At 36.5% G+C, this 26,273-nt stretch overlaps 1 protein-coding gene across 5 annotated transcripts in view; it reads left to right on the forward strand.

The window, feature by feature from the left end:
* Nucleotides 1-26,273, forward strand: part of Su(H) (recombining binding protein suppressor of hairless) — a 123,650-nt gene that overhangs the window by 36,427 nt on the left and 60,950 nt on the right. For 4 of the 5 annotated variants that reach the window (XM_089101800.1, XM_089101804.1, XM_089101806.1 and 1 more), the window contains exons 2-3: nucleotides 17,949-18,170; nucleotides 23,867-24,050. In XM_089101800.1, the coding sequence (XP_088957926.1) occupies nucleotides 18,138-18,170; nucleotides 23,867-24,050 (217 nt within the window). In that variant the 5' untranslated portion in view covers nucleotides 17,949-18,137. Of the gene's footprint in view, nucleotides 1-10,203; nucleotides 10,253-17,948; nucleotides 18,171-23,866; nucleotides 24,051-26,273 lie in introns of those variants that run through there. The other variant, XM_089101801.1, reaches the window with a different exon arrangement.

Below are 26,273 nucleotides of genomic sequence, written 5' to 3' on the forward strand. Positions count from 1 at the left end.
ATTAAAACTATTGAATCTCTAAACTATAGAGCTGTAAAGATGTGGAATCTATACCATCATGTTTTATTATTTTAGTAGACTATCATCGAGCTAGCTGCCGATCGGATCTTGAGTGAATAGCCGCGGAAGGATGACAGTGCTAATTTACTAAAATGTAACTTAGTTGACGGCTTATATTAATGGCTGAAGAAAATTTGAGGGAAGTCTAGTATATTTTTTTCCACCATCATCAATTATTGTTCACGTAATGCCTCCCCCCCCCAGCTCGTAACCTCCTCCCGGGGGTAGAGCTCCAGTCTACCATCTTGATAGTCCTTTTGATTACAGTTAAAACTAGTCACTGCAATGTCGTATACGAGTCACATTGCTATGTTGCAATGTTGTATCCTTATATATTTATATATATATGGCAAAAATATAACTGCAAACGTGAATAATGTTTGGTGTTTCAAGCAGTGACAGATCCAGGATTTTGAGAAGGGGGGTAGCTGGAAGGGAGGGGACTTCGATTTTGTTTCTTTAGGAGATTTGGATAAATGCAAGTAAAGCTGAACCCGAGCCAGGGGGGTCGCAGATACGTATGAATGTAAGTAAAAATTGTGTCAAATTAAACTTTACCAAAGCCAAGGGGAAATTAAATAATTTCCCTGCCTTTTCGTGTCGTTATCCTTAAGAAACAAAACCAACAGACGGGACTATTTGCATATAATTTAAAGGGCTATTATATAATTTTACGTTACCTTTTTGTATGTTTATGTTAGGTTATGGAAAATTTTAACATAGCAGCAACAAATTGGAATTTCTGGACGAGCAATTAATATTGATAAACTTTTAAAATTGATAATAAGAAAATGTTGCCATAGATTTCAGCCAAAAATTGCTAATATTTGGAGCAGAGTGTTCTTGATCTTCCTGAAGCAGGATCACACGTTTTCTGCCTCACCTGACATCTGAAATTCCAATGTTATTTGGGAATTTGTTTAACCGTAAGCTCCCCAGACTCACTGTTCCGTCTGTTGGTTTTGCTCCTTAAGGATAACCGCACGATCTAGTCAATTCTTTTCCTTAGTTGTTCAACTGGCTCAGCTGCTGTTTCCAAAATTTAAGACTAGCTAAAGCAAGTGCACAAGGTCAAGGAGGTGTCGGCACAGCTATGATGTTTATTGTTTTTTTTCTGTATAGCAGTAATCGTGGTAGAATTAGTAAGCATATACTACCTTTTGGTTAGTTAAGCTTCCCGCTCAACATGCCCCGAAGGTTTTAACTGCATGATCTTAAGACGTTCCTAAGATATTGCTGATACACCCATACAATGTTGCTGATACAGTATTGTTCTGTGGTGTTTCTATAACCCGCTTTTTTTTGCTTTTTCGACGAATGTGTTCTCTCCTAATAAATTGCTACGTAATTACCTAGGCTCTAGCTTCGAAATTTTGTCAAGAAGTTTCATCTGGGAAAGTTACCGAAGTTACCCTCTCAGCGGCATAGCTGGGAAGTGGGTGGGGGGCAAGGGGGACGGCTCTTCCTGGGTGCAGCCTCTGGGGGGGGGAACTAAGATTTTTGGGATAATCTGTTTTGTTTACATATATTGTAGTAGAGATGGTGGGAGGGAGGGAGCAAAAACCGATATTATCCCCGGGTGCTGAAAACCCTAGCTACGCCTCTGTACCCTCTACCTGAATAAAAATTGTTTTTTTCTGATCCCCACAGTATGCACTTGTTGCTAATCGGATAATTTGCGGATATACCACAAGCATTGGTAGCAAGTTCTCATATAAACGCTGAGCGATGGTGTTCAGATTATCGGAAGCCTTATGTTCCTGAGCCGCCTTTGAATTAAACAGGTTTTGAAGATTTTTTCCCATCGTGATGAATTCTTTCCCACGAGATGTAAATAGCCCCAGGATAGCCGTGTATTAATCGCTTCCTCTCCTGGGCTGAGTAAATTGCAACCCTTGTGTTTGAATTACTTAGTTCCGAGTGTAGATCAAAGGTCTTTTGTGTTGGCTGATCTCTCGTCTTGCTTTATTCTTTTGGGCCTGAAAGGTAGTAAAGCACATTTACCGGGGTTAAATTAAGTTCTCAGTGATGAAATTGGGGGTAGATTTTAAATATGGTCTCTTATACCTTGTTGATACAAAAGGGCTCTTACAGGGCGAGGCGGCTGCTGAACTAAAATAAATGAGTCATATTATGAAAAGAACTGTTAGCCATATCTATTTTTTTTAAATCTAAAAATAGAGCAATTTTGTGTTTAGAAACAACTGTTGTATCTTATTTTGAGTAAAACGTCTCAGAGAGAATGTGGTAACTAGGTACAGTTTGGGTATTTGTCAATTTTTAATAAATACCTTTCTGTTCTGAGTGATTTTCTATTTTGAATTGGTTTTGCAAAGTCTTGTAACGTTATGGAAAATTTGGCACTGTTAGTGCGAACAATACCCTTTTCGAAGCTGACCCTCTGTAAGTTGCTGTGGGCGCCTCTGCCATGGGGTCGTTGATTTCCAGAAATCACGTGGACGAGGTGATGCATGCCAATCGTGGCGGAACTTTGCCGAGCTCTGTGGGGACTGTGCCAAGCGTGGCTGAGCTGTGTGGCAAATGCAGTGCTTCGAGATGTCCACCAGTTGGCGGAGAGTGGGCAACCTCTTGACCGTTGCTTGTTTTCAGTTTATTCTCATAGCTCACTTAGGGTTTGATGTGGATGGATTTACCCTCGGCTGAGAAAAGTAGCTCTTTTTCACCCATTTCTGCTCATTAGAGGCGCCAATTAGGGGATGTTCAGCAGGATCTTGTCTCTGGAGTGACATATAGCTTCGGAAACCATAGGAAAAATGACATCAGTCGACTCATGATATGACACCGTTAATCAGTCACTTCTACACAATTGATACGTCCCCCCCCTCAGACACGAAGATTGTGGACCAACGTCTTTGGCCCTTGAATGACCCAAACATAGTAAGAGGCAGTAATCCCAAGTGGGAGGGCGGAGCATTTGCCCCTCTAGATTTAAAAAAATGTCTCTTCTTGTATTTTTCATTGATAAATACCCATTTTCGTATTTTCATCGGGCAGATTGAAAACAATTGCCCCCCGCCTAGATTTTAAAAAACATACCCCCCCCCCATTGTAGATTGGCGCCACTGATAAGAGACTAAAGATTATATAAGGGGCAGAAATAATATCTGTGAGCCATATCTTGGTAATGCTAGTAATAAGTCGTCATAGAACAAAGTCGCTCGAGGGCTACTCCTTTTCTATCCTATGTTATCAAACAGCCACTCTTTGTTCCCTACTTTCAGACTTCTTCTCCCTATAAATCTTCCGTTCCCATTCAAGGAGGTTCTACTGTTCGTTTCGCATCAGCCTGATTTCCGAAAAGATAATTTTTAGTATACATATCCATAAAGCATGCCATCCATCTTAGCAGGGTTGCCACCCGGTGAAAAAAATAACTAGATTTTAGTGATTTTTTGGTTGACTTTGTAATTTTCTTTAATAATCTAGTGATTTATGCGTTGATTGAGTGATTTTTTTAAGGCAATATAAAAATTACTAAAAAACGATAAATCACTAGGGATGGCCACCCTGCATCTTAGCCTTTCGTTCACTTTTTAATACTTATTAATTTTCAAACCTAGACAGTGGATGGGAACTATATTTGGCACAACTTCACGTTTGATGTCCGGGCGGTCAGACGCGTACCTTAACCTATGCCTAGACATTTCCTCCACATAACGGCTAGCACATTGCTCATCTTTTCGAGAAACCTTTTAAGCAGGCCTTTCTGTACCCTGCTTAAGAACAGCCTAAACCTTGGCTTCTGGTAAACCTATCTCTGGTGTAGGCTAATACGCACCTGTATATTCCTTCATACTTTTTTCAACCGCAACTGATACAATAGACCTTGGCTATTCTACTTTTTTCGTCTTCACAGCGTTCACCTTTCATTTAATAATGCTACTATTGGTGGAAGTGACGCAATCTGCTTGACCGATTTTCTCATAGCCTTGCATCACCTTGTCACCCCCTTATGTTTCTAATTGAAAAAAATTAGTTTAACATTCATTTTCAAACATATTCGCAGGACCGTGGACTATCAAAACCTGCGAAATTCCCCAATAAAAAATTTAATAATTCAAATAGGAATTTTACCTTCTATTCAATATGGAAAGATTGATATCCCCTTTTCTCTCATTGCCTTTGCTCGGTTCCTTTGGAAAGACAAAAAAAAAACTCAAAATAATTCATATAAATACATAACTCACTAAACTCAAGATTCCACATCAAAATAGCTACTATCCTTGTTGCATATGTTATCCGCGGCAATTGTAAATTTACTTGTTTTTTAGTAAATATATGCTAAACAAAAGGCTTCTCGTATTTTACTATCATACACAACCCTAATTATTTTAACCTAATTAATTATTTAATACATTTAATATAAATGATGCTTTTGCATATTAGTTTGAAAACTTCAAGAGAGCAGTGGTGCTAATTGATGAAACTATAGGGGAAGGAGGGGGGTAAGGATTTTCTCGATTTATCTAAAATAAAGATACTAAAAAGATATTTTCTTAATTTAAGAGGGAGAGCATTTTTTTTGTTTCGATTTTTTATGGAAACATAAAAAAAACATCTAGAGGCGGGGGCAGTTGACGCTCCTGCAAGGTAGGCTTATCTATGAAACCTTTAGCTTTTCTGTCCGGTGAATTAACAGCGTTGAGGTTGAGTTTTGAGGTCAAGACTTTTGAGGTTTGAATTAAAATCAACTTGGTGGAAATGATGGATGAAAAACTTGAGAACCATGGCCAATTAGAATAAAGCCAAGACAGATAGTCTCTTTGAGAGGCCAAGCTGGCATAACTTTTTCAGAATTGTATAAATATGATGTCATTCCACTTGTTGATAGATAGTCTTATCATTCATCCTAGGGCAGAACTTAGGTAGATAGGCATAGAGTAAGGATAATTCAAATAGTCTATCAGTTCTGTGAGCCATTTGAAGGCAATTGGAGACACCAAATAAATGACTCAAAGATTACCAATCTTGGTAGGTAATTTGGCTAAGAATCTTCCATTTGCTGGAAAAAACATGTACAAATTCAATGAGACCTCCATACAAGGTTGCCTCCCGGTGAGAAAAAAAATCTGCAGATTTTAGTGTTTTTTTATTAATCTAGTGATTTTCTTGAATAATCTAGTGATTGTAAACCATTAGTGATTTTTTTGGTTTAAGAAACATAAATCACTAGAAATAATGATAAATCTCTAGAGGCGATAACCCTGCTTCCATGTCTAAACATGTAAGTGCAGATAATAAATTTAGGAATGTAAAAAGCTTTTTGATGCGTGGGTAAAATGTGAAATATTAGAAACAAAGTTCTAAACTTCAGAACTGGATGATGTAACTTTTGTATTCTACATGTGAACTGAACTTTCAGGATAATGATACCTGATCAGACACATTTCTTAAGTTCCATTTTACTTAAACATAAACGTAAGAAGTTGAAATATTTTGAACTTCTTCCGTCAGAGCTCTAGCATTGCGTTTTGACTTATGGATACGTTAACGGAAGGTCTTACGGAGGAATATGAGCCTTACGGAAGGCTTACGGAGTTCAGTGTGAAGGGGAGAACGGAAAGCCAAAATTCAATGTGAAGGAACCTTTAATGTGTAAGCAGGGCCGCATTCAGCTAGTCTCGCATATGAACATTTTGCGAGCCTCAGCATCGGCTATTCAATGTACATACAGCCTAAATAATATGCGTGTCCGTAAGGTTTTTGATCAAGACAATTAGCATAACAAGGAACTCTCAAAGCCATCAAACTATTGAAATAATACTTCTTTGAGCTGATTTTTAATTTTTTCCCAATAAGTATGCTAGAATATAAATAGGAACTGACCTTTCCTGAACTTTAAAAGAAAATTTTGCCCTTTCTAGTGATAGAAGTTTTCATAAAAATTGAGTATCTCCGCTACAAAACAAGAGAAGTCAAATGGTTTCTCTGAGTTTTCCCGGAAAGTAGGTGCCGGATGTTTAATCGGATCTCTCATCCAAGCTCTACAAGTTATTGCAGGGCCACACAATTAATTCTAATTAGTTTGATTCAGTGACGGATCCAGGGTGGAGGGGGTGCCCCCTTGCGTAGTCTAAAGTAGTGTGATTTACTTAATTAACTCAAATTTGCGTTAATTAAACTTGCTCCTAACGCAAGTTTATCGGATCACCCTATTTTGCGCCCCCTAATTTTTTTCGGATCAACCTGTTTTGCCCCCCCCCCTAAAAAAAATCCTGGCTCCGCCTCTGGTTTGACCACCCAGACTAAAGACGTTTATAATGGACGAGATAGGGTGATCCTTTAGGGTATCGAATCCCTTTAAACTACTCCCTTGGACAATCTTTACTCCTTGAGTATCCTTTTGGAGTATTGGCACACTAATTATTTATCTCCCTAATTGCGACAAATTGCGTAATAAGATAAGCAATTTAAAGTTCCGCAAGTCCTTCATTTGGTTTTAATTATGATAAAGACAGGCTATTTTTGTAGCATCTAATTATAATTATAAGAGGAAAAAAAACTTCAAAAACTTGCTTTATCCAGATTACCTGTTTCAAAACCTGTCAAAAAACATTCTTTTCAAGTCACTGGACATCCATTACGGTACTAATTTAGATGTCTTCTCCGTTTTTTCCGAATATGCGGGTAGTCAGGGGCTCTGGGAAGCCGTGGGAAATTTTTAACTTTTATTCTCAGCTAGTCCATGAATGAAAAACGTGCCTCGCTGATATCAAAGGCAATGGTTTTCTTAAATTATTTGTGCTTCAGTATATTTATCACTTAAGAATTATATATATGTATGCCATACATGTAAGTTATTTACATATTTATACCACAAAAACAGACTGAATACTTGTGAAAAATGCTGTTACTATAATAGTTTCGTCCTTTTTACTGATTAACTTAAAAACACTTTCTCCACTAAACAAGTTTTTCAAAAAAAAGTAAAAAGCTCCATTAAACCAAAAACGGGCAGAAATAAAGTCAAACAATCTTCCAAGCGTAGAACTACTACAAGTCACCACCAATGAATAAATGACACCCAAAACAAACAGAAATTACAATAAATAACCGAGTCAAACTCAAAACGCGTAGAAATTAACATGAGTAGGGCTGGTACCCCTCATGCCTTCCGAAGACCAGAACATAATTTGCACTTTACCTAAAAAAAACAACAAATGAACGTGGATTGTCAATTTAATATACATTTACGGATATTTATTCCTTAAAATCTTCATATTTATGATTTAATAAAGTTAACAAAGTGAAAACATTTAAAATGAATTTTGCTTATCATTGCTGGACCTTTCAAATATGCTGAACAAATTGGCTATCTCAAAATTTTGATTCGATGTGTTTGGAGAAATGATGGGCGTGGTGGGATGGTTCCCTCTAATCACTTTGACTCTTTAAAAGGGCACTAGAACTTTCAATTTTCAATCGAATGAGCCCCTTTCGAAGTTTCTATGACAACTCCTGTACGAAGTGTCTTGGTTAGAAAAAATAATACGTTGTGACCTCATCGCTCATTACTTAGGCAGCGCTATTGCGCTGCTATTACTTAGTATTTCTTACGAAATAACCAATCGGGTCTTAAAAAGATTCTCCTGAACTAAGGAATAACGGGATTCGCTTTTTAAAATTATCACAAAAAATTAAGCACAGTTTTTAACAAGGCAGTAATAGGGAACAGATCTATCTTTTTCTCTTCGTTAATACCATAGTGGCGTTTTTTTTGCGTGGTTGGTTCCGTGGTTTAATCGTGTTTTGCCATTTTTGCGTTTTCGACAAAACACGTAACAGCATTTTTTAACAAAACTTCGTTTTTTTGCGAAACACGAAACATCATGTTGCCTGTTCGACTGTCTGTTTCCTCAAACTTAGAACTTGCTCTTTGTGCGTGTTGCGTGTTCGATTGGTCCCTATCCAGATAGAAAAAAGTTATCTGTAGATGACAAAAGAAAGGATAAGATGGAAGGGAAGAAAATGGACATAGATCCTGCTGAATATGCGTTTTTGAATAGAGGCCAAGGTGAAACATACGTGTACAAGAAAACAGGCCAGTAAAAAGCTCAGAATTTTTCCACATGTTTCCACAGTTTTGAATATTTTGCCACTTTTCCTAAAATGCGTTTTTAGACGTTCAACCAGGAACATGGACAGAGAACACTAAAGCGACAAAAACTGCCTTTTTGGGCTAGAACATGAACCATGAAAAACGGAACTTCAAAAAAAAACGCAGCTCATATGAGATGTATCTAAAATTTAAGGTGCGCTCCTGTAGCCTCACCTATTTTAAACAATTGTGGTAAAATTCTAGTTTAGATGTTTTTTGTTACCTTAGAAAGAAGTGGACCTGTGGGAAGAAAACTCAGGAATGCATCCAGGGCATTCATGATTTCATGGGAAGGTATTTTAAATCACATAAAATTCAATCCTTCTCCCTCCAAAGGGTACTGATCTTTGGTAATTTTTTATAATCTACTTTATAAAAGTGAAACCCTAAAACCCTAAATGTTCTGCTCAAGTTAGGCACAAGAAAAGCGTTTTGAGCCTCATACTTTTGCTCAGCATTTATAAGGTTTTAAAGATCTGTAAATCCATTTATTAAATCTAGGAAAACCCCCTGATATGGCTTATAATTCTACTGAAAGAAGAGGAATTGCATTTTCAAAAACTTAAGCCAATGAGTGAGCTTGAAAGCTCAAAATTAGGGGAAAACTTTTTCATCAGAATTTAGATAGGTACAAACTTGTCATGTATACAATCTTCTCAGTCATAGAAATGGGAAAAGGGTAGATATTGCGACTTGGCAATACCTTCATAGGGGTATTGTAGGCCCTGGATTAATTCCAGAAAGTTTGATTCACACAATTCAACTACTATCCAAGGTAGCAAAATGCCCATAACTAGAATTTGACGACTAAAATTCTTTTGACTAAACCGAGCTACGCGCATAGATAATATTCCTACAAGAATTTGTAATCGTTAAAAAGTAGGCTAATGGAAATATTAAAGATTAAACCTGATTATTAAATTTAAAACAAAATACTGAAGATTACTTATTTTTATTCAGTGTTGGAGTGGCTGTAGTTTTGTCATTGAATAAAAGAAAAAAGGTGTTCATGTTTATTACATTGTAAGAAAAATATTAAAGTTGTATATGATGGGCAAGGGTGTATCCACGATTTTTGTTCGGGCGGAACGGAGGGTATTCTTTTTTTTTTTGGGGGGGGGGGGGTTACAAAAAACTTTAAAAACATGTCAAGGATTTGTTTATGTGCCTTTTTTTGCTTTTTACGAGTCGAACAAAAATTTTGGAGGGGCGGGTTTAAACTCAGTATCCCCTCCGGGATATGGCTTTGCTGATGGGCTTTTCGCTATCTTGAAAAGTAGTTGAGTTCATTTTATGGTTTCATTCTTTATAATTTTTTACGGTACTTTGGCCTACGTGTTACAGCGATTACACTTCTTTCTTGATCTATAATGAAGCCGGTTTTCTGTGTCGACTTGGGAATAATCAGCTTAACCTGAGCGAGATAAACGGTAACTATGCAGGTATATTTTAATTAAATGTTTAATATATAGAGGTGGTTAGGATAGGTTAAGTTAGGTATTTAATATAATGCGTTCTTGGCGGCATGCGTTCCATAATTCACTGTTGTCGTTTCCGTAATTTTGTTACTAAAGTATTACATTTTCATAATATTTTGGTGTATTTCATTGAGATTAACCTAACTTCACTTCTTCGTTGTGGTCGCTATAACACATAAGTACCTTTTTTACTACATTATTATTTCTTCCTTTGGCGTTTTCAGCCCTTCATCTGTGAAAAGTTACGGCTAAGCCCTTGAGCAAAAGTAAGCCTAAAGCGACAAGGGGGCTAGCTGCAAGCTTCGAGAGGAAGTCTTATTATCATCTCAGAATCCTAAAGATCGAATATGTTTTTATTTTGTTCTGGATCGTTGCCAAGTGGTATTCTTTTTATGTCGTGGGAACCCGTGGGAAAATTTAAAGCTGGATTCTCAACCCCAAGGGGTCAATTGTCTGAAACTCGAGATAGATTTTTTCTTAGTTGCTGGGATAGAAAGCATAAGTGATCTTAAGTGTAGACTAATTTCAAGTTTTGTAAATATATTAGTGTCTTGATATGGAGCAAAAGAAGGGATTCTAGCTCTAATTTTGTCTAGTAAGTAATTTTGATTGTATAACATTTTAATCTGCGGTTAAAGCCATTGGCGCTGACCCTAAGCTCTATTGAGTAAAGTTTTTATTCATTTGTATTTATATTCGGCTCCCCTTTACATCAAGTGACAAGGGTCCTACCCGGGATTTTTTTTTTCAGATCTTCCTCTTGTTTACCACCCTCCCCCTCCAACAGTGGAAAAGGTGTTCTTAGCCGTAACATAGCCGAAAAGTGGGTATTTTTCTTTATGTAAAATGGTAACTGTCTTGTTATACAAAAATCAGATTGCAAAAAAGAGAAATTTTTTTTTGTGTAAACACCCACCCCGCCCGGAAAAAAATCTTTGAGTAATACCCCCTCCGAAAAAAATCCCGGGTATGACCTTGGATCCATGCATTAGGGGTAGACGGGATGGGAACACAATTGCGAAGGGAATGATTATTACATTTAGAGAGAGCATCGACTAGAAAATTGAATGATATGTTTCTTTTTTTTTGCATCGAATCTCTGTGGTACAGGAGATAAGTTTACCGTATTTTTTTCGCATTTGGTATGGGGGGGGGGGGGTTGGATTCGTTATTTTTGTTGTGAATAATTCTTTGGTAGTTATCAAAATTTGTCATTTCAATCAGTGAAATTATTTTTATTCGATTGAAATGTGGCTGTGGGCAGTTACATTTTATTCAATAAATCTTAATATATCTATAAGTTTATTAATATAGCGAAAAATAAATATTTATGTATATATAATTTATTAATCAGAATGTTTTAGACTAATTACTTAGAAATTATTGTATGTGCTTTTTACATAGAATATAAAGTTAATAAATTAACAAATCAAAGGATATGGGCGACAAATATGGACCCTTGTTTTTAAATGCTCAGTTTGTGTGCCTCCCTCTAAAGATTAATTGGAACTAGCAGCAAAGCCTTTCGGACCACCGGTATAAGAAAAAAACGGTTCTTTTTTATTAGCCGGTATACATGCGAGAAGTGAAGTTTGGTTAATGCTCATGAAATAAAACAAAGTATGATAAAAATATAATAGTTTTAGAAACAAATTTGGGCTATATATTTGCAAATTAGAGGGGGGGGGGGGTAAAGCATAGCATAAATTAAATACGTAACCTAACCTAGGTACCTTTTTTTGCCCTTTCAACCCCAAAAAACTAAAGTTTTAATCATTGCCATGGAGCGAGCAATAACTCACAAGGCAGCGAAAACCTGTTTTTCATACAGAACCTTTGAAATTTCGATGCGGTTCTTCTCGCGTTATTACCGGCTACTAAATAAGTACAAAAAAAATTCTAGTGTTAAGTCTTTTCTTAGATCAAAGAAAAGTTTTCTTGTCCCCTTCCAATACAAAAAATTAAGTTACCTTGACCTTGTTAGGGGGGGGGCGCAAAATAGGTTTATCCGATACACTTGCGTTAGGAGCAGTAAATTACACTACTTTAGACTACGTTAGGGGGGCACGTGCCCCCTTCCCTCGACTGGATCCGCCACTGCCTTGACCATCCCACCCCTCCTCAATAAAGTTATTCTGTGAAGTTTCAAACCCATTCCTCAACCATGAGACAACAGGGTAGACTTATCAAAGCTATAACTTTAAAAATACAAACTTACGAACAAAAGAACCGCCCCCCTCTCTTTTAGTCGAATTCTTTATCTATCTGTAGAGTAAAACAGTCTTATATCGATTTTTTGCTCCACTATTGGCAACTTTTATTCCAAAGGGAACCTATTGTCAATATTTGTATCTTTTGCCGACGCAAAAAAACGTCAAATGGGGGGGGCTTGAATCCACGACCATGTGATTTAAGTATTTTGATCACATGCTCTTCCGACTGCACTAGTGCGGTTTTGCACCTTCAGTATATTCATCAGAGAGCCAAAGCCTGGTAAAAGAGTCTTGGGAAGGTGCTCTTTCGACTGGAAATCAGAAGTTCTAGTGCTCTTTTGAGGGCTGAAAATGACTGGAGGACAACCAGCCCTCCTTTGGCTTGTTTTTGTCCCGGGGTGACTCCTCAGTATTGGATCGAAACTTCGAGATACTCTATTTATTTTGTTCATAATAGTTGCAAAGGATACGAAGTATGCCTTCGAGTTTGACAGGACCCCCGCAGCCTCATGGGCAATGACCCTAATCATGAAAATGACCCATTACTCACAGATGAGTTTTAGTAGAAAAGGTGGGCAACATGGTCTTGGTTGTCCAAAAATTCTTAGGGATTGTTCACTAGGCCATGATTTCCAGAATTTTCTTAGATTATACTACTGAAAAGTCCTAAAAACCAATAGTGTATCCAGGTAATCAAAATAGCAAACCTGCAATATCTCAGGAACGACCTGTAGGATAGAGTTGAAACTTTTTAATAAGTGTTGGGGGAGGGGGACTAGGACAGGGACTTAAAATTTTAAGGGAGGCTAAAAAGGTTTTATCTCCATCTACTTAGGTATTTTTCACTCTAATCCCCTATGGGACTTAGAAACTATTCGCGTTCACGTACTGAGGTAACTAAGAAATCATCTTTTTGCAAGGTTGTCAAGATAGTGTATCTGTAATATATCGGGAACACCTTAGGCGAACAAGGGCTGAAACTTTCATAGAGTATGGGGTGGTAAGTGAACACCCGAGTTTGAGGGGGAATGGGACCAACATTATGTTCTGTCCGATCCACCTATATGCTTTCGCAATGAGCCTTTTCTCGGCCTAGAATGTATTCAGAGTTTATTAGCGAGGTACATCAAAAGACATTATGTGTAGGCAGGTTACCAAAATAGTGTATCTGCCACATCTTAAGAACGACTTGGGGGATCAAATTCAGGCTCTCTTGGATCGGTGGGTGGGGGGTAAGTGGACATTAGATTTTTATTTGAGGAGTTGAGGGGGTCTGAATATTTTCTTTCCAATCCACCTATATTTTTGACACTATAAGCCGCCGTGCACAGTTTATAGAATTATCCAGTAAGTTTATCGCAGATCATTTCTGGTCTTCATTCTCGGTGCGAACAAAAAGCTCCTCCCACTTATTCATGGATTAGCGGGTTAGTCTGTATGCGTCAATCAATGAGAAATGGTTCGAAATTGTATCATTCATAATTGTGAAAGCAGAAAAAATCTTGGTGAGCCAGCCATTTGTTTTGCAAGTGTCCCATATCACTGTTATTACTTAATTTATATAAAATTTATTAATTTATATATTATTTAAAAACTGTGGACTCATCTGTTTGGACTTTTTAGTATTTTATAAACAAGGGGGTGGGGGGTTGAGGAGATGTGTGATAATAACGAATTTTTTTTCTTCTAAAGACTAGTGGAATAGAGGTGATGGTGTCAGGGACCGATCCAGGATAGTTTAGGGGGGGCACAAAACAGGTTGATCCAGTAAACTTACGTTAGGAGCAAGTTTAATTAATGCAAACTTGCGTTAATTAGGTAAATTACGCTACTTGAGACTACATTAGGGGGGCACCCTCGCCCCCCCTCTGGATCTGCCACTGGGTGGTTTATCATTTTTTTTTCACGTCGTGATATTTATTTTCTACGATATTTATTTTTCTATATAAGACTAGTTTCGTTTTGAATCAATTTTTTCATATGGAATGGATATGCCTTCTCTCAATATAAACGGATAAACACTTCCATGAGGAAGCCATTATACTCTGTGAATTAAGATGATGATGAGGGCTCTTGATCCAGACCGAAGTTAGGACTTGGGTTTTTATTATTAGTTGCTGAGGTGTAAATTTCACCAATAGCCCTGTCCAAGACAACGTTAGGAGTCTGTTAAAAGATGTTTTTCGCAAAATTCTTAGGAATTTTCAGAAAATTGAAGGACATCACACATTTTAGTGGCAGATCCAAAATGTTACGGGGCTTTACGCTAGAAAAGCTCCTATTATAGAATATTCATATCCAGTTATATATATAATTATATATTCTTCCAGTATATATATATATATATATATATATATATATATATATATACTATATATAATATATCATATCATATATATATCATGTATATATATATTTATATAAATATTATATATAATATATATTATAAATATATATATCAGTGCGTACAAACAGCTCACTCTCATTTGATCTGCCGTTAGCGGTCCAATTACCCTGGAACACGTATTTTGTGCAGAAACTTTCTCAAATATGCCTTTAAAACCAACTCGAGACTTCGAAACCTACTTGTAATTCTATATACATATATATATATATATATATATATATATATATATATATATATATATATATATATATATATATATATATATATATATATATATATATATATATATATATATATATATATATATATATATATATATATATATATATATATATATATATATATATATATATTTATATCGGCGTGTACAAACAGCTCCTCTCATTTGATCTGCCATCAGCGGTCCAATTACCCTGGAACACGTATTTTGGCAGAAACTTTCTCAAAATGCCTTTGAAACCAACTTGAGACTTCGAAACCTATTTTTAATTCTTAAAAACGTCTAATAATAACATTGCACTACTAATTACCGATTTTCATGTATGTATTGGAATAAATTAATTTAAAATTAGTTTGTTAAAAATAAGTGTTCCAACGTTGAAGCCAAGCTTTGCGCTCTAGAGAAATCTGACTTGTGTATCCGTGAATATATGTAATGTCGCTTATATTTTTACGTTCTTCGGAGCACTTGTTCCTCGGTCCGGGTTTTTATAATGAGTGAGATAGGGAATGATCATACTGCTAATTCTATAAACTGTGCCCCCGTGGGACTAGTATCCCATAGGGGTCCCTTATAAGACTACATATAACCAAAAGACATTGTATGTATTCAGGTTATCAAAATAGCGATCTTAGGTTTTCGATCCTTTTGGATCGAGGTAAAAGTGTGATTGGCTGATGGGCGATGGGCCAGGTGAATCTTGAATTTTTTGTTCGTTTTAAGATTCAATTATTGTATAACTTTATCTCTGTTCGTTTTAAGCTGTAGTATGGCCCTTTACTTTTCCTAGCAAAACTTTTTTGTCTTAGATTAATACTACTACCGCTACCACGAACAATTCACTTTAGCTCGAAGCCGCCTGAGGCCAACACAACTATGCACGCTCCTCCTCCTTCCCGATATATTCAAAGCCTCCCTCTTTAACCCTCCTAATAAGTTCTAATTTCCACTAAATCTCCTTAAGACATCCTCCCTCCCCATTCGGGGACGACCTGCTTTTTGTATTTGCTGCTCGTTTTTCTTCTATTTTTTTTACACTATTCTTTCCTGTTTGTTCTGCAGACGCATTTGCCGGTAAGTCAGGTGGTTTTAAGCATTTATCGAATACTATTTATCTTAGGCGGGGAGGGGGGGGGCAAACGCATAAAAAAATTTCCTGGAAAGAGGTAGATTATTTGGGAATACTTTAAGGTGGACTCCCTGTCTAGTAGCAGGTACGGCCTTAATATCTTAAGACGAATGCATTGTCAAGTGTGATGGGGGTCAGGGAATACATTGTTTTCATTTGCTATAATTATGAGCCTTCATTTTCTGTTAATTCTTCTGCTCTGAACTCTGCTGGCCTCATTTCCCGTTTCATTGCTGTATTTTTCTGATGTTTGAAATTTTTTCCTTCTTCAAGTAATAAAGAATTAATAAACGAATTTAAATTTGTTAATTAGAATGTCAATACTGTCAATGGCGATGCAGGGATTTTTTCACGGCGGTGGGGGGTTAACTTGCCATTTTTTCCTGATTGACGGGTTACGGTAAAAGTAGGTCTTTTTTCCTCTTAAAATGCTCTGTTTTGTGGAAATATCACAACGCTTTGCATTTATTGTATTCTTACGAGGAGAAGGAGGGAAGCGGAGCCTTACTTTACCGTTCCCTGTGGGTATCCTTGATTATTGTCTCCTTAATCTTTATTAATAGACGACTAACTTTGTATCTGTTTTAAAGAGATGTTAAATTCAGTCAATGAATGAAAGGGAATTCCATTGTTAATAAAAGATTAAGGGTCCTTGTTTTCGAATATTCAGGTGGTGTGTTTCCCATAGGAGATTATAAGCAATTCAGTATTTCGAATATGCATTATTCAACATTGGAATAGAAAAAGAACTAAATGACAATTTGTCAAAAAGAAAAATGTTTGGTTTTTGAATAGGGGATATCCAATTAAAACTAAAGTTTATATTTAAAGTATTCGTCTTCTTCTTTTCTCTTTGTTTAAAAGGTTTAAAATAGTTTTAAAAAGGTATGTTCTTTCAAAATAAGTTTTTACTTCTAAAGGAATTTGTGTTTATGTGTTGGGAGGGGGAATTGAGCAAGTTCAGAATCTATTGTATGGAATAGGCGAGTGGTAAAGATTAATGATTTTTGACGAGAATATTCCGGGGACCCACAGTCTTTGAAATGTGCAAGTTGCAGGCATTAAAATTTGCAAAAATTTGGTGCCCTTATCTCCCCATGTTCGTTTCCCTATGTGCTTGTTTTTTTTTCGGTCTTTTGTGATATCGTTAAGTCCGAAGTAAGGAGCCATTGCCCCTTTCTTCAAAAATGGCACCCAGGTTTATTTATTTGGCACAGTCCCTGATGAATCAGGACCCTCACTGCAAATAAAAGAGGAAACAAAATTGAAGAGTTTTGGCTTTAAAATCTATTTTTTTAGTGTTACCGTCAGGGCCGTATCCAGGATTTTTTCGGGGGGGGGGGGGTACAAAAAAATTTAAAAAACGCATCGAAAATTTGTTTATATTAATTTTTGTTACATTTTTACGAGTCGGAGAAACATTTGGGGGGGGGGGGGTTAAACCCCTAATTCCTTACCCCCCCCGCCCCTCCGAATACGGCCTTGGTTACCGTCATTCGATAAACGCAGCGGAATTCAAAGGCCTAGGGGTTATATGCACAAAAAGTGTATACAAAACAAGGCATTCGCCAACAAATCGTAAATCACCAACAAAACAGAATTCAAACCGGGAAATACCTAATCTAATACCTATGTAAAATACTTATGTATAATATACCTATTGTATAATATACCTATGTATAATAATACCTATGTATAATAATACCTATGTAATGATATGAGTGTCAGAAAAAAAGATAGAACAGAAATTTAAAAACATAACAAATATAAATTGTCATTTAACGCAAACTTGTAGAAAAATTTTGGGATTGGCTTATACGTGAAGGTACAGCAGAAAACCATTGCGTAACAAGTCAAACTGCACTTTATATATTCAAGAAAGCATTATTTGTTAGCATTTACGCAAAACGATTTACGGAAAGCAATAGTTTTTTTTTTTTTTTACAAAATCTAGAGACAAAATAACGGAATGGCATAAACTTTTCATTCTTTTCAAGCATTTATCTGTGCTGGGACACCAGCATTATATGTGCATGCTGTATGCTTGGGCCTCGCATTTGTGTTGGTCGAGCTTGTGTATGCTTGGGCTACGCATGGGTATTGGTCGAGCTAGAGTATGCTTGGGCCACGCATACACATCAACTCGAATTATTGTTGCTGCTATTCTACTTTGAAGAATGTCCGGGAGCAACAAATCAATCTTGCCAAAATTTTTTGCTTAAATCAGAAAGCAATCCGGAGGATATACTCCAAACTTAATCCTCCCCCTCTCCCCTTCAGGAATCACACCTTTTCGATATTTATATTTGTTTGGTTTTTTAGAGGAGTTGTTCATATGCTTTGAACGTTAACTTTGGAAACTTCGACCAAGCGGAACCGAAAGCAACTGGAAACCTTTTAGCAGACCTACCGACTGGAATTGAAAGCAATTGGCACCCTGTTAGTCGACCGACCAACAAATATTCACGGCCAAGGTCTCCTTTTTATGAAAGGGGTAATCGACCCCATCGTATGAAAACACCAAATGAAGTAGAAGAAATCCAGGTAGGTTGTTATGATCATTATTGATTGAAGAAGCAAGTACATACATAGATGAGGGCGCGGCGGGGGTGGGGGTGGCTTTGGATCTTACCTTTCGCATTTTCTACGGCCCGAGCCTCAACAATTATTTTTCGATTTGCCCGTAATATCCTATTCTTTTTATACAGTTCAATTATTTTTTATTCGTGTGTCTCCCTCCCAGAAATTAATTTCTGCGTATGCATCAGGGCAGAAACGTTTATGATTTTAGAGAATAAAGAATTTGTTTTCTCTTATATAAGGTATCAGAAGCTGTTTTATTTAATTGACGCATTGTAGAGGCTGATTGAGTCCCTTCAACTATTCCTCATAAAGACATGAATACAGGTATGTAGGAGAGGTGGGATGGTGTGGGGGGGGACGGTGCTGGACACCCGAAATCCAAAGTTTTACCGAATCTTCGGGTGCTTCTTATTCAAATTATCAAATAAAATTTGTTCTTTTGTTATTGCCCCCCCCCCCCGATAATAATCCTGAGTATGAGCCTGTATGAATATATGAGCCGTTGATTTCTTAAGGGTCAAGGCTATTAGTGTCGTTATTACTTATAGTTTGATTTATGATAGAGTATATTCTTTCTAGGGGGGTAGGATGAGATTAAACTTTGAAAAGGGTTATTTTTGTTTATAAAAGTGTAATAATTTTTGAAATTTTCTCCGTTTGTTTATTTCACATGGTTACAGCCAAGAGAATTCGTAATTATATCGAATTTGAGACTTATGAACGAAAAGTGAGACTCTACAACTTACGTAACTTTCGTAATGGCGTCACTACTTTCGTCTGTAGTAAAGGCCATACGGCTCCAATGTTTAATTATTTATTTATTATATTTTTTTTCCCAGAGGCACTTCATATGGAAGGGGTCGTCGTAGAAACTTCAAAGGGGGCTCATTCGGTTGGAAATCGAGAGTTCTAGTGCCCTTTTTAATAGTCGAAAATGATTGGAGGGCAACTAGCCCCCCCACGACCATCATTCCCCCAAACATATCCAATCAAAATTTTGAGATAGCCATTTTGTTCAGAGAGGTTGATTTCCACATAGAAATAATATTTTTGAGGAGGAGACTCCCCCACAAACCTCAGGGCAAGGGTTTTAGGTTATGCCCTGGGGGCATATATGGTTTTTTATAGAAGGCGTCGTCGTAGAAATTTCAAAACAGGCTCATTTGATTGGAAATTCAAAGGGCTAGTGTCCTTTTTAATAGTAGAAAGTGATCGGAGGGCAACTAGCCCCCCCCCGCGCCCATCATTCCCGCAAACACATCCAATCAAAATTTCAGATAGCCATTTTGTTCAGCGTAGTTGATTTTCTGATAGAAAATACGTTTTTGAGGAGGACACTCCCCCACAACCCTCAAGGCAAGGGTTTAAAGTTGTACCCTGGAGTACATAAGGTTTTTATAGAAGGCGGTGTCCTAGAGACTACAAAAAAGCTCATTAGATTGGAAATTCCAAGGGCTAGTCCCTTTCTAATAATCGAAAGTGATTGGAGGGCAACTAACCCCCCTCTGACGCCAACGTTTTCCCCAAACACATTCAATCGAAATTTTGAGACAGCCATTTTATTAAACGTAGTTTTAAGTTTTGGAAATTAGGTTTTTGAGGATGACAACTCTCCCACAGCCCTCAGTGCAAGGGTTGTAATTTAAGGATTCTCCGAATCCTTCCCTTTATTTCTTATGGAAGGGATGTTCGTATAAACTTTAGAGAGGGCTTATTTGATTGGAAATGCGACCATCTTTTCCACATAAAGTGCCCCTGGAAAAATAAATAAGTATTAATTCATTGAACCCTTATGGCTCTTTAGTTAGGTAACGCTATAGCATTGCTTCTGATCTAAAAAGTTGAGTAGAAATTTCAGCTTCCATTTATATAAGTATCCGAAATTATCTGAGGGGGATATGTTTGGGGGAGCATATTCCACGGCTGGGAAATTTCTGCTGGGCGGAATTTGACGCGGGGGAACTATCAGCAGGAAAAGAAAATGTTCTGTGAGGGGGGAGGAATTTCCCAGGGGTGGGTTTTCCTAATGTTAATTATTCAGGGAGGGGACGACTAAACCTATTTGATAATATTCTAAATTTTACGTCTCAAAATAACGGGGATAAAGAATCAATGGAAATGTCAGAGATAGCACTTCAGGTTCCTTTAGACGATTTTGTTCGTGTCTTTTGAAAAAAGATACTTTCAAAAGACAGATTATTTTCATTTGTATTACTTTATCTGTGGCTGCTCAATTATGCATGTGAGGGGGAAGACTTCCCCCCACCACTGTCTACGCTAAGATTTCAGTTTATATCTCAAGGCTTAAAAATGAACGCAATGCGATAAAAGTATAATTCAAAATAACATATATAGAATAATATATGCACATAACACGGAACAATTAATCAAAATTGCATATTATGAGTTGAGGCTCACCCAAATTATGGGCCAGGGGGCTCACCATTCCACTAGCTATGAAATCAATCCTGCAATAACTGAAAATATAAAGTATTTTTGAGTATTTTAAGGTCTTCCACAACTCAAACGGTCCAACATTCTACAGCCCAATGAGTCTGTCTAATCTCCTAAATCGGGAACGGAGGAGATAAGTGAAGTTCCGCCCCGTATTGGTTGAGTCTCCAACCTCACCCTCCCCCTCTCCTAAAGTACACGCTAAAGTTTCTTTTTTATGCCAACTGCGCTGCCCCCACCCCAAAGACTTTAATAAGGTAAAGTTTTGTATGGAAAGAACACATTGTAAATCTATTATAATTATGCAAAGTCAAGAATAATCGGACAGTAAGCACCCCCCCCCCCCCATGCCATAACAACTTGAAAGTTTTTGCAATCAAAAACGAACAAAAATTAATTAAAAAAAATACTTTCCGAAAAATAAGTTTTTCAAAGAAAAGTAAAGGCCATTTTAAACTTAAGATCAGCAGATACAAATACCTGTTAAAATTAAAACTCAAAACGACCAGAAATTACTATTAAAGAATAAATGAAACCCAAAACGAATAGAAATTAAATAAACAATTATAGCAAATAACATACAACAAATAATAATATAAATGAATAAACAAATCTTAAAGTAAGTGATGCTTAGATTGAATATAAAAATTAAGCTTAAAACGAAAAAAAAATTTTGCTATTGAAGTATAAATGAAACTTAAAACGAACAGAAATTAAATAAAGAATCAATGTGAACAAACATACAATATAAATTAATGTAAGTGAATAAATAAATCTTAAAACGAGTGAAACTTAAATTGAATATGCAAATCAAGTTTGAATCGAATAAAAATAACTACAAACAAGAGTTTGGGTATTGCCTCACTGCAGAAGCCTAAAACCTACCGCGTCATTGGCGGTTTACTGAAAACGAATTATATTACAAATGTTTTCTTTTGTACTTAATATTGAAAATAAATATTAAAATTACAGTAAAATTTTAAACTAATGAGCTTTCAGCAATTTATATCATTATACATCAAATATTCAGTTTAATTTATTAGTTCTTTCCAAGATTGCTTAAGACAAATATGGTTTCACTACAAAAAAAATTTGGATACTGTCCCCTTCTTTAACTGTATAAACCTAAAGCCTTCTGCGTCATTAGCGCTTCACTGAAAACGAATTACTCGTATATTACAAATTTATTCTTTTCCAGTTCTTAGAGCATTGAAAATAAAAATAAAAATTAAATTGAAAAAAAAATCTTGAACTGATGGATTTGTCAACAATTAATATCATTATATATTTAATATTCAATTTGATTTTGTTTACACTTTCCAAGACTGTTCAAGACTCATAGTTTTGCCATTTTTTTAACTCTGCCTTTTTTTGTAACTAATCGTGTTAGTTTGTTATGAAAACATTCTATGGCTTCTAGGCAATTCTATTTGAGCGGAAAACTGCACCTCAAACTTTGTGGAACATGCATTTTCTTGCATGAAACACCAAAACATAATATATTATTAAATATTTATTTTGAATATGCCATCTTTTATTGTGGAATCTTTCACTGGCTTGGGTGGGGCCAATTTCCCTTCGAAAGTTGTCTTTTATATTACCAGGTGAAGGAAAGAAAAAGTGAGTGAACTTTTGGTTAGGTTTGGGAGCACAACGAAAGTTTTTCAACAAAACCAAAACTGTACCGACGGAAAAAAGGTTTAGAGTGGCGAAAGTTTCTGTATAAATGGAAGTAAATGGCTTGAAAACAGTATTTTTTGCTGCGGAGCGTTGGAAATTCTAGAAATATTAAAAATAAAGTCTATTAGGAAATCCATTTTTTTATTTGGTATTTAAATTGCACTGTTGGTATTCTGGTACTCCCGTACAATCCAGAACACACTCGAGAAGTTTGCTTAATGTGAGATCTAAGATAACCGGTTTCATAGCCCCAAAACAGATGACGGGTGACAGATTTCATTGGATTTGTATAATTTGGGCTTTGTTTTTGCACGATAGAGGGGGGGGGTGGGGCAAGGTTACGTTAGGTCACTTTACCTCCCCCCAAAGTGCAAATATATAGCCCAAATTATAAATATAAACTAAAATATTACATTTTCATCATGTTTTGGTATTCTTCACTATGATTAACTTAACTTCACTTCCCGACTGTATTCTGGACTGTATGGGAGCACAGGTATTCTTTTTAGGTAGGTATCCAAATATTATGTTCATCAATGAATTTTCTTGGAATATGCGATGTTTTTTTGTTTTTTTTTTATAGACGAGTATTCTTAATACCCGAGGATTTTCCTTTCAATCAGACGTACTAGCCAGAATTTTGGTCACTTTTTTGAAAGCAAAATGGTGCCGTCTTCTGCTTTGCGGTGATTCTATCCCCATTACTTACTATTCTTGGGGTACCCGAGGATTTTAGAATTTGTTGTAATATATAAATTATCTTGGAATACCTGAAGAGTTTCTCTCTCAATCAGACACACCAGTCGGAATTTGCTTGCGTCGCCGCTTTGTCGTTGTCGGCTGGCCGAATTTTCCGTCTTCTGCTTTACGGTAATTCCATCCCCATTTTTTTTTTTTTTTTTAATAAATAAGGTTTCTTGGAATACCCTAACATTTCTCCTTCAATCAGACACACTAGCAGGATCGTCGCTCGATCGTTTTCACTTGACGGAATTTGTCGTATCCTGCCTTACGGCAATTCCATCCCAATTGCTTGCTTTTCTTGGAATACACGTGATTTTTTTTTTTTTTTTTTTTTTTTTTTAATAAATGAATTTTCTTGGAGTACCCGAGGATTCCCTTTTCAATCAGACACACTTGCTGGAATTTGCTTTGGTCGTCGCTAGGTTGTTTTCGTTTGGCAAAACATCTTCTTCTGCTTTTGCCGTCTTCTTTGTTAAGGTGATCCCACCCCATTGCTTACTATACATATATTTATAACTCCTTCCTTAATAGATAACTTCTAGACATTCTTATACTAGAAGTGTTAATTTTGATTTATGGCTAAAAAAACTTCAAATTCTTTTATTATTTTAGATTGAAGAGGATTAAAATTTGGCTTCATTATCAACGTAAATTCTGATTTGTATGCCATCTAAATTGAAAGTGAAACAGCACTGAAACATGAATTTCAGATAAATTAGAATCATGCTTTCAAACGCTTTGTAAAATTTCAGATAATTTATTTATTTGCTTATTTTTAGGGTGGAACGGATTCAAGCTCAGATCATAAGAATCAACTGTATACCAGCTTAAGTGAATTTTCCTCAGATTATTTGAGAAAAACGGCCTCAGTATCAATATCGTCAGCGTCCAATGATTTATCATCCTCAACTTTAGGAAAGAAAAATCCTGGATACCATTATTTAGGACCATTTTCTCATTCAGGTATTTCTTTTTCTCTACCACAGGGGCGGATCCAGGATCTGTTATAGGGGGGGGGGCGCAAAATATGTTGATCCAGTAAACTTGCTGTTTGGAGCAATTTTAATCAACGCAAACTAGCGTTAATTAAGTAAATTACACTGCTTTAAACTATGTTTGGGGGGGGGGGCCCCTCCTCCATGGACCCGCCACTGCTGCACCACTTGTAAATCCGAAAATTAATCTCTCAACCTAGCCTCTCAGGACAGGATCTACAAAAAAAGACTTACTGAGGTATGGGGTGACTTTAGCGCCAGTTTATGGATCCGAACAGTTTCTGGCAACGAACTTTAAGTAAGGAGTGACTCGACCTAGTAACTGAAACTAATTTTGATAAAAATTTATGAAATGGAATTTTGTAACATCAAAAGAATCGGATTTTTATGCTAATTCCAAAAATATATAATTCATTAAGCTTAATATTATCCATCGAAAGCTACGAGCCTGTGGAAATATGCCTGATTTTAACAAAAGGCGAGAAACACTCCAAATAATCAAGGAACCTTAATGAAAATCACACTATTAGATTCAGAATATCAGAAAACCCTATTGTACACGTTTTAAGCTCCCATCTGCGAAAATGTGGATTTTTTTTGCCAGAAGAAAGATCACGGATGCGTGTTTATTTATTTTTCCAGGCTGATCCGATCGAATCGATATTCCTAGATGGTCGAGAACAGGGGCGTCATTTGGGGGCGGTAAGGGAGGCAGCTGCCCCCCCAATAATGTGGAAAAAAATATTATGCATCCCATGCCCTTTGACTATCCGGATATGGACCCCGCTTGCCCCCCCCCCCTCCCCCAAAAAAAATGCTGGAGATTTGCCCCTGATCGGGAAAGGGCACAAAGGAAATCAAAGGGCACACGGTTCGAATTATTCCATATTATCTGGTATCTATTTTTATTGAATTAAACTGGGTAACAATAATGAATTTTATATTTTTGGAAACAACGTAAAACGACAATTCTTTTGATGCATCTACTATATCAAAATTCCGTAATGTACAGTTTTGGTTACTATTGGCCGATTTACTCCTTACCTACAGTTCGTTACCATAAACTGTTTGATACGGTGTTTCTTTCATCAAGGCAATTCATTTTTTGGTACTTGTCTGTTAAACGAAACGCACTCAAGAATTAAAGTCATGTTAATCCTAATGTAATATGCCAAACATGATGATAATGTAATACTTTTGAAACAAAATTATGGAAACTACGTCAAAGAATGTTCCGTTTAACAGAGAAGTACCCATTTATTTTTCTTCAATTACTGGTAAAAAAAAGAAGTTTCGCAGGTTGGTGAGGTGAAGTTAATTGGCTATCTTGAGCTGCTCTCAGAGTATCAGTTAATCCTTTAGTAAACTTAAATGCAATATATCTTTATTAAGCTCACACTTCGATTATTCTGTATTTTAAACATCAAAATTTGATAACTGGAAGTGTTGCAGATTTAATTAGGGTAGGCTCAAAAATAATTCTGAGCCTAACCTTATCTCAATGAAAAAATTTTTGAGAATGTAATATTTAAAAAAAAAGTATATTTCACAAGTTGGTGAGATTGAGTTAATTGGCTTTGCAGTTGCTTAATATCCTTCAAAGGGTATTGAGAAATCACTCGAAAACAACTTAGCTGAGTCTTCTCACACATCTCATGTTACTCAATTCTCTTTCTGAAATTTCTTTAGCTATTGACGTCAAAGTTAAAGGGAAGGCACGTTTACTGACCGTGTTACCCATTTATTTTGCATAGACAATACCGTAAAAAAGCACACGTATCTATTTATGCAGGGGCGGATACACAATTATTGGCTGGAGGGCGTGTCAATGAAGCTTTATGCTCCCTTATTGGAATTTTACCCTTCTACTACTGTAATTAGCAGCCGCGTTCATTCGCAAAAAATAGGGTGGATGTATTTTTCAAAATCTAGAGGGATCAAATTTATCTTTTTCTTTCGATTTCTTCAATGAAAATACCAAAAGATACTTTTAAGTTGATCCACTCCCCCCACTTGATGTGACTGGTTTTTAGTTTAGCTTCTAACTTTCGGGGGGGGGGGGGTGCACGTGCCCCAAAAACTACTCTGTGGATCCGCCCCTGTATTTATATGTAGTCTATATTTATTCAATACGGAAATAAAGTTGTGGTCAGGGTTGCCAACTGGCACACTTCGTGTGAAAAGCACTCCT

This window comes from Artemia sp. Qi Xiang Cuo, chromosome 15, assembly GCF_049724085.1.
Source record: "Artemia sp. Qi Xiang Cuo chromosome 15, ASM4972408v1, whole genome shotgun sequence".
NCBI lineage: Eukaryota > Metazoa > Arthropoda > Branchiopoda > Anostraca > Artemiidae > Artemia > Artemia sp. Qi Xiang Cuo.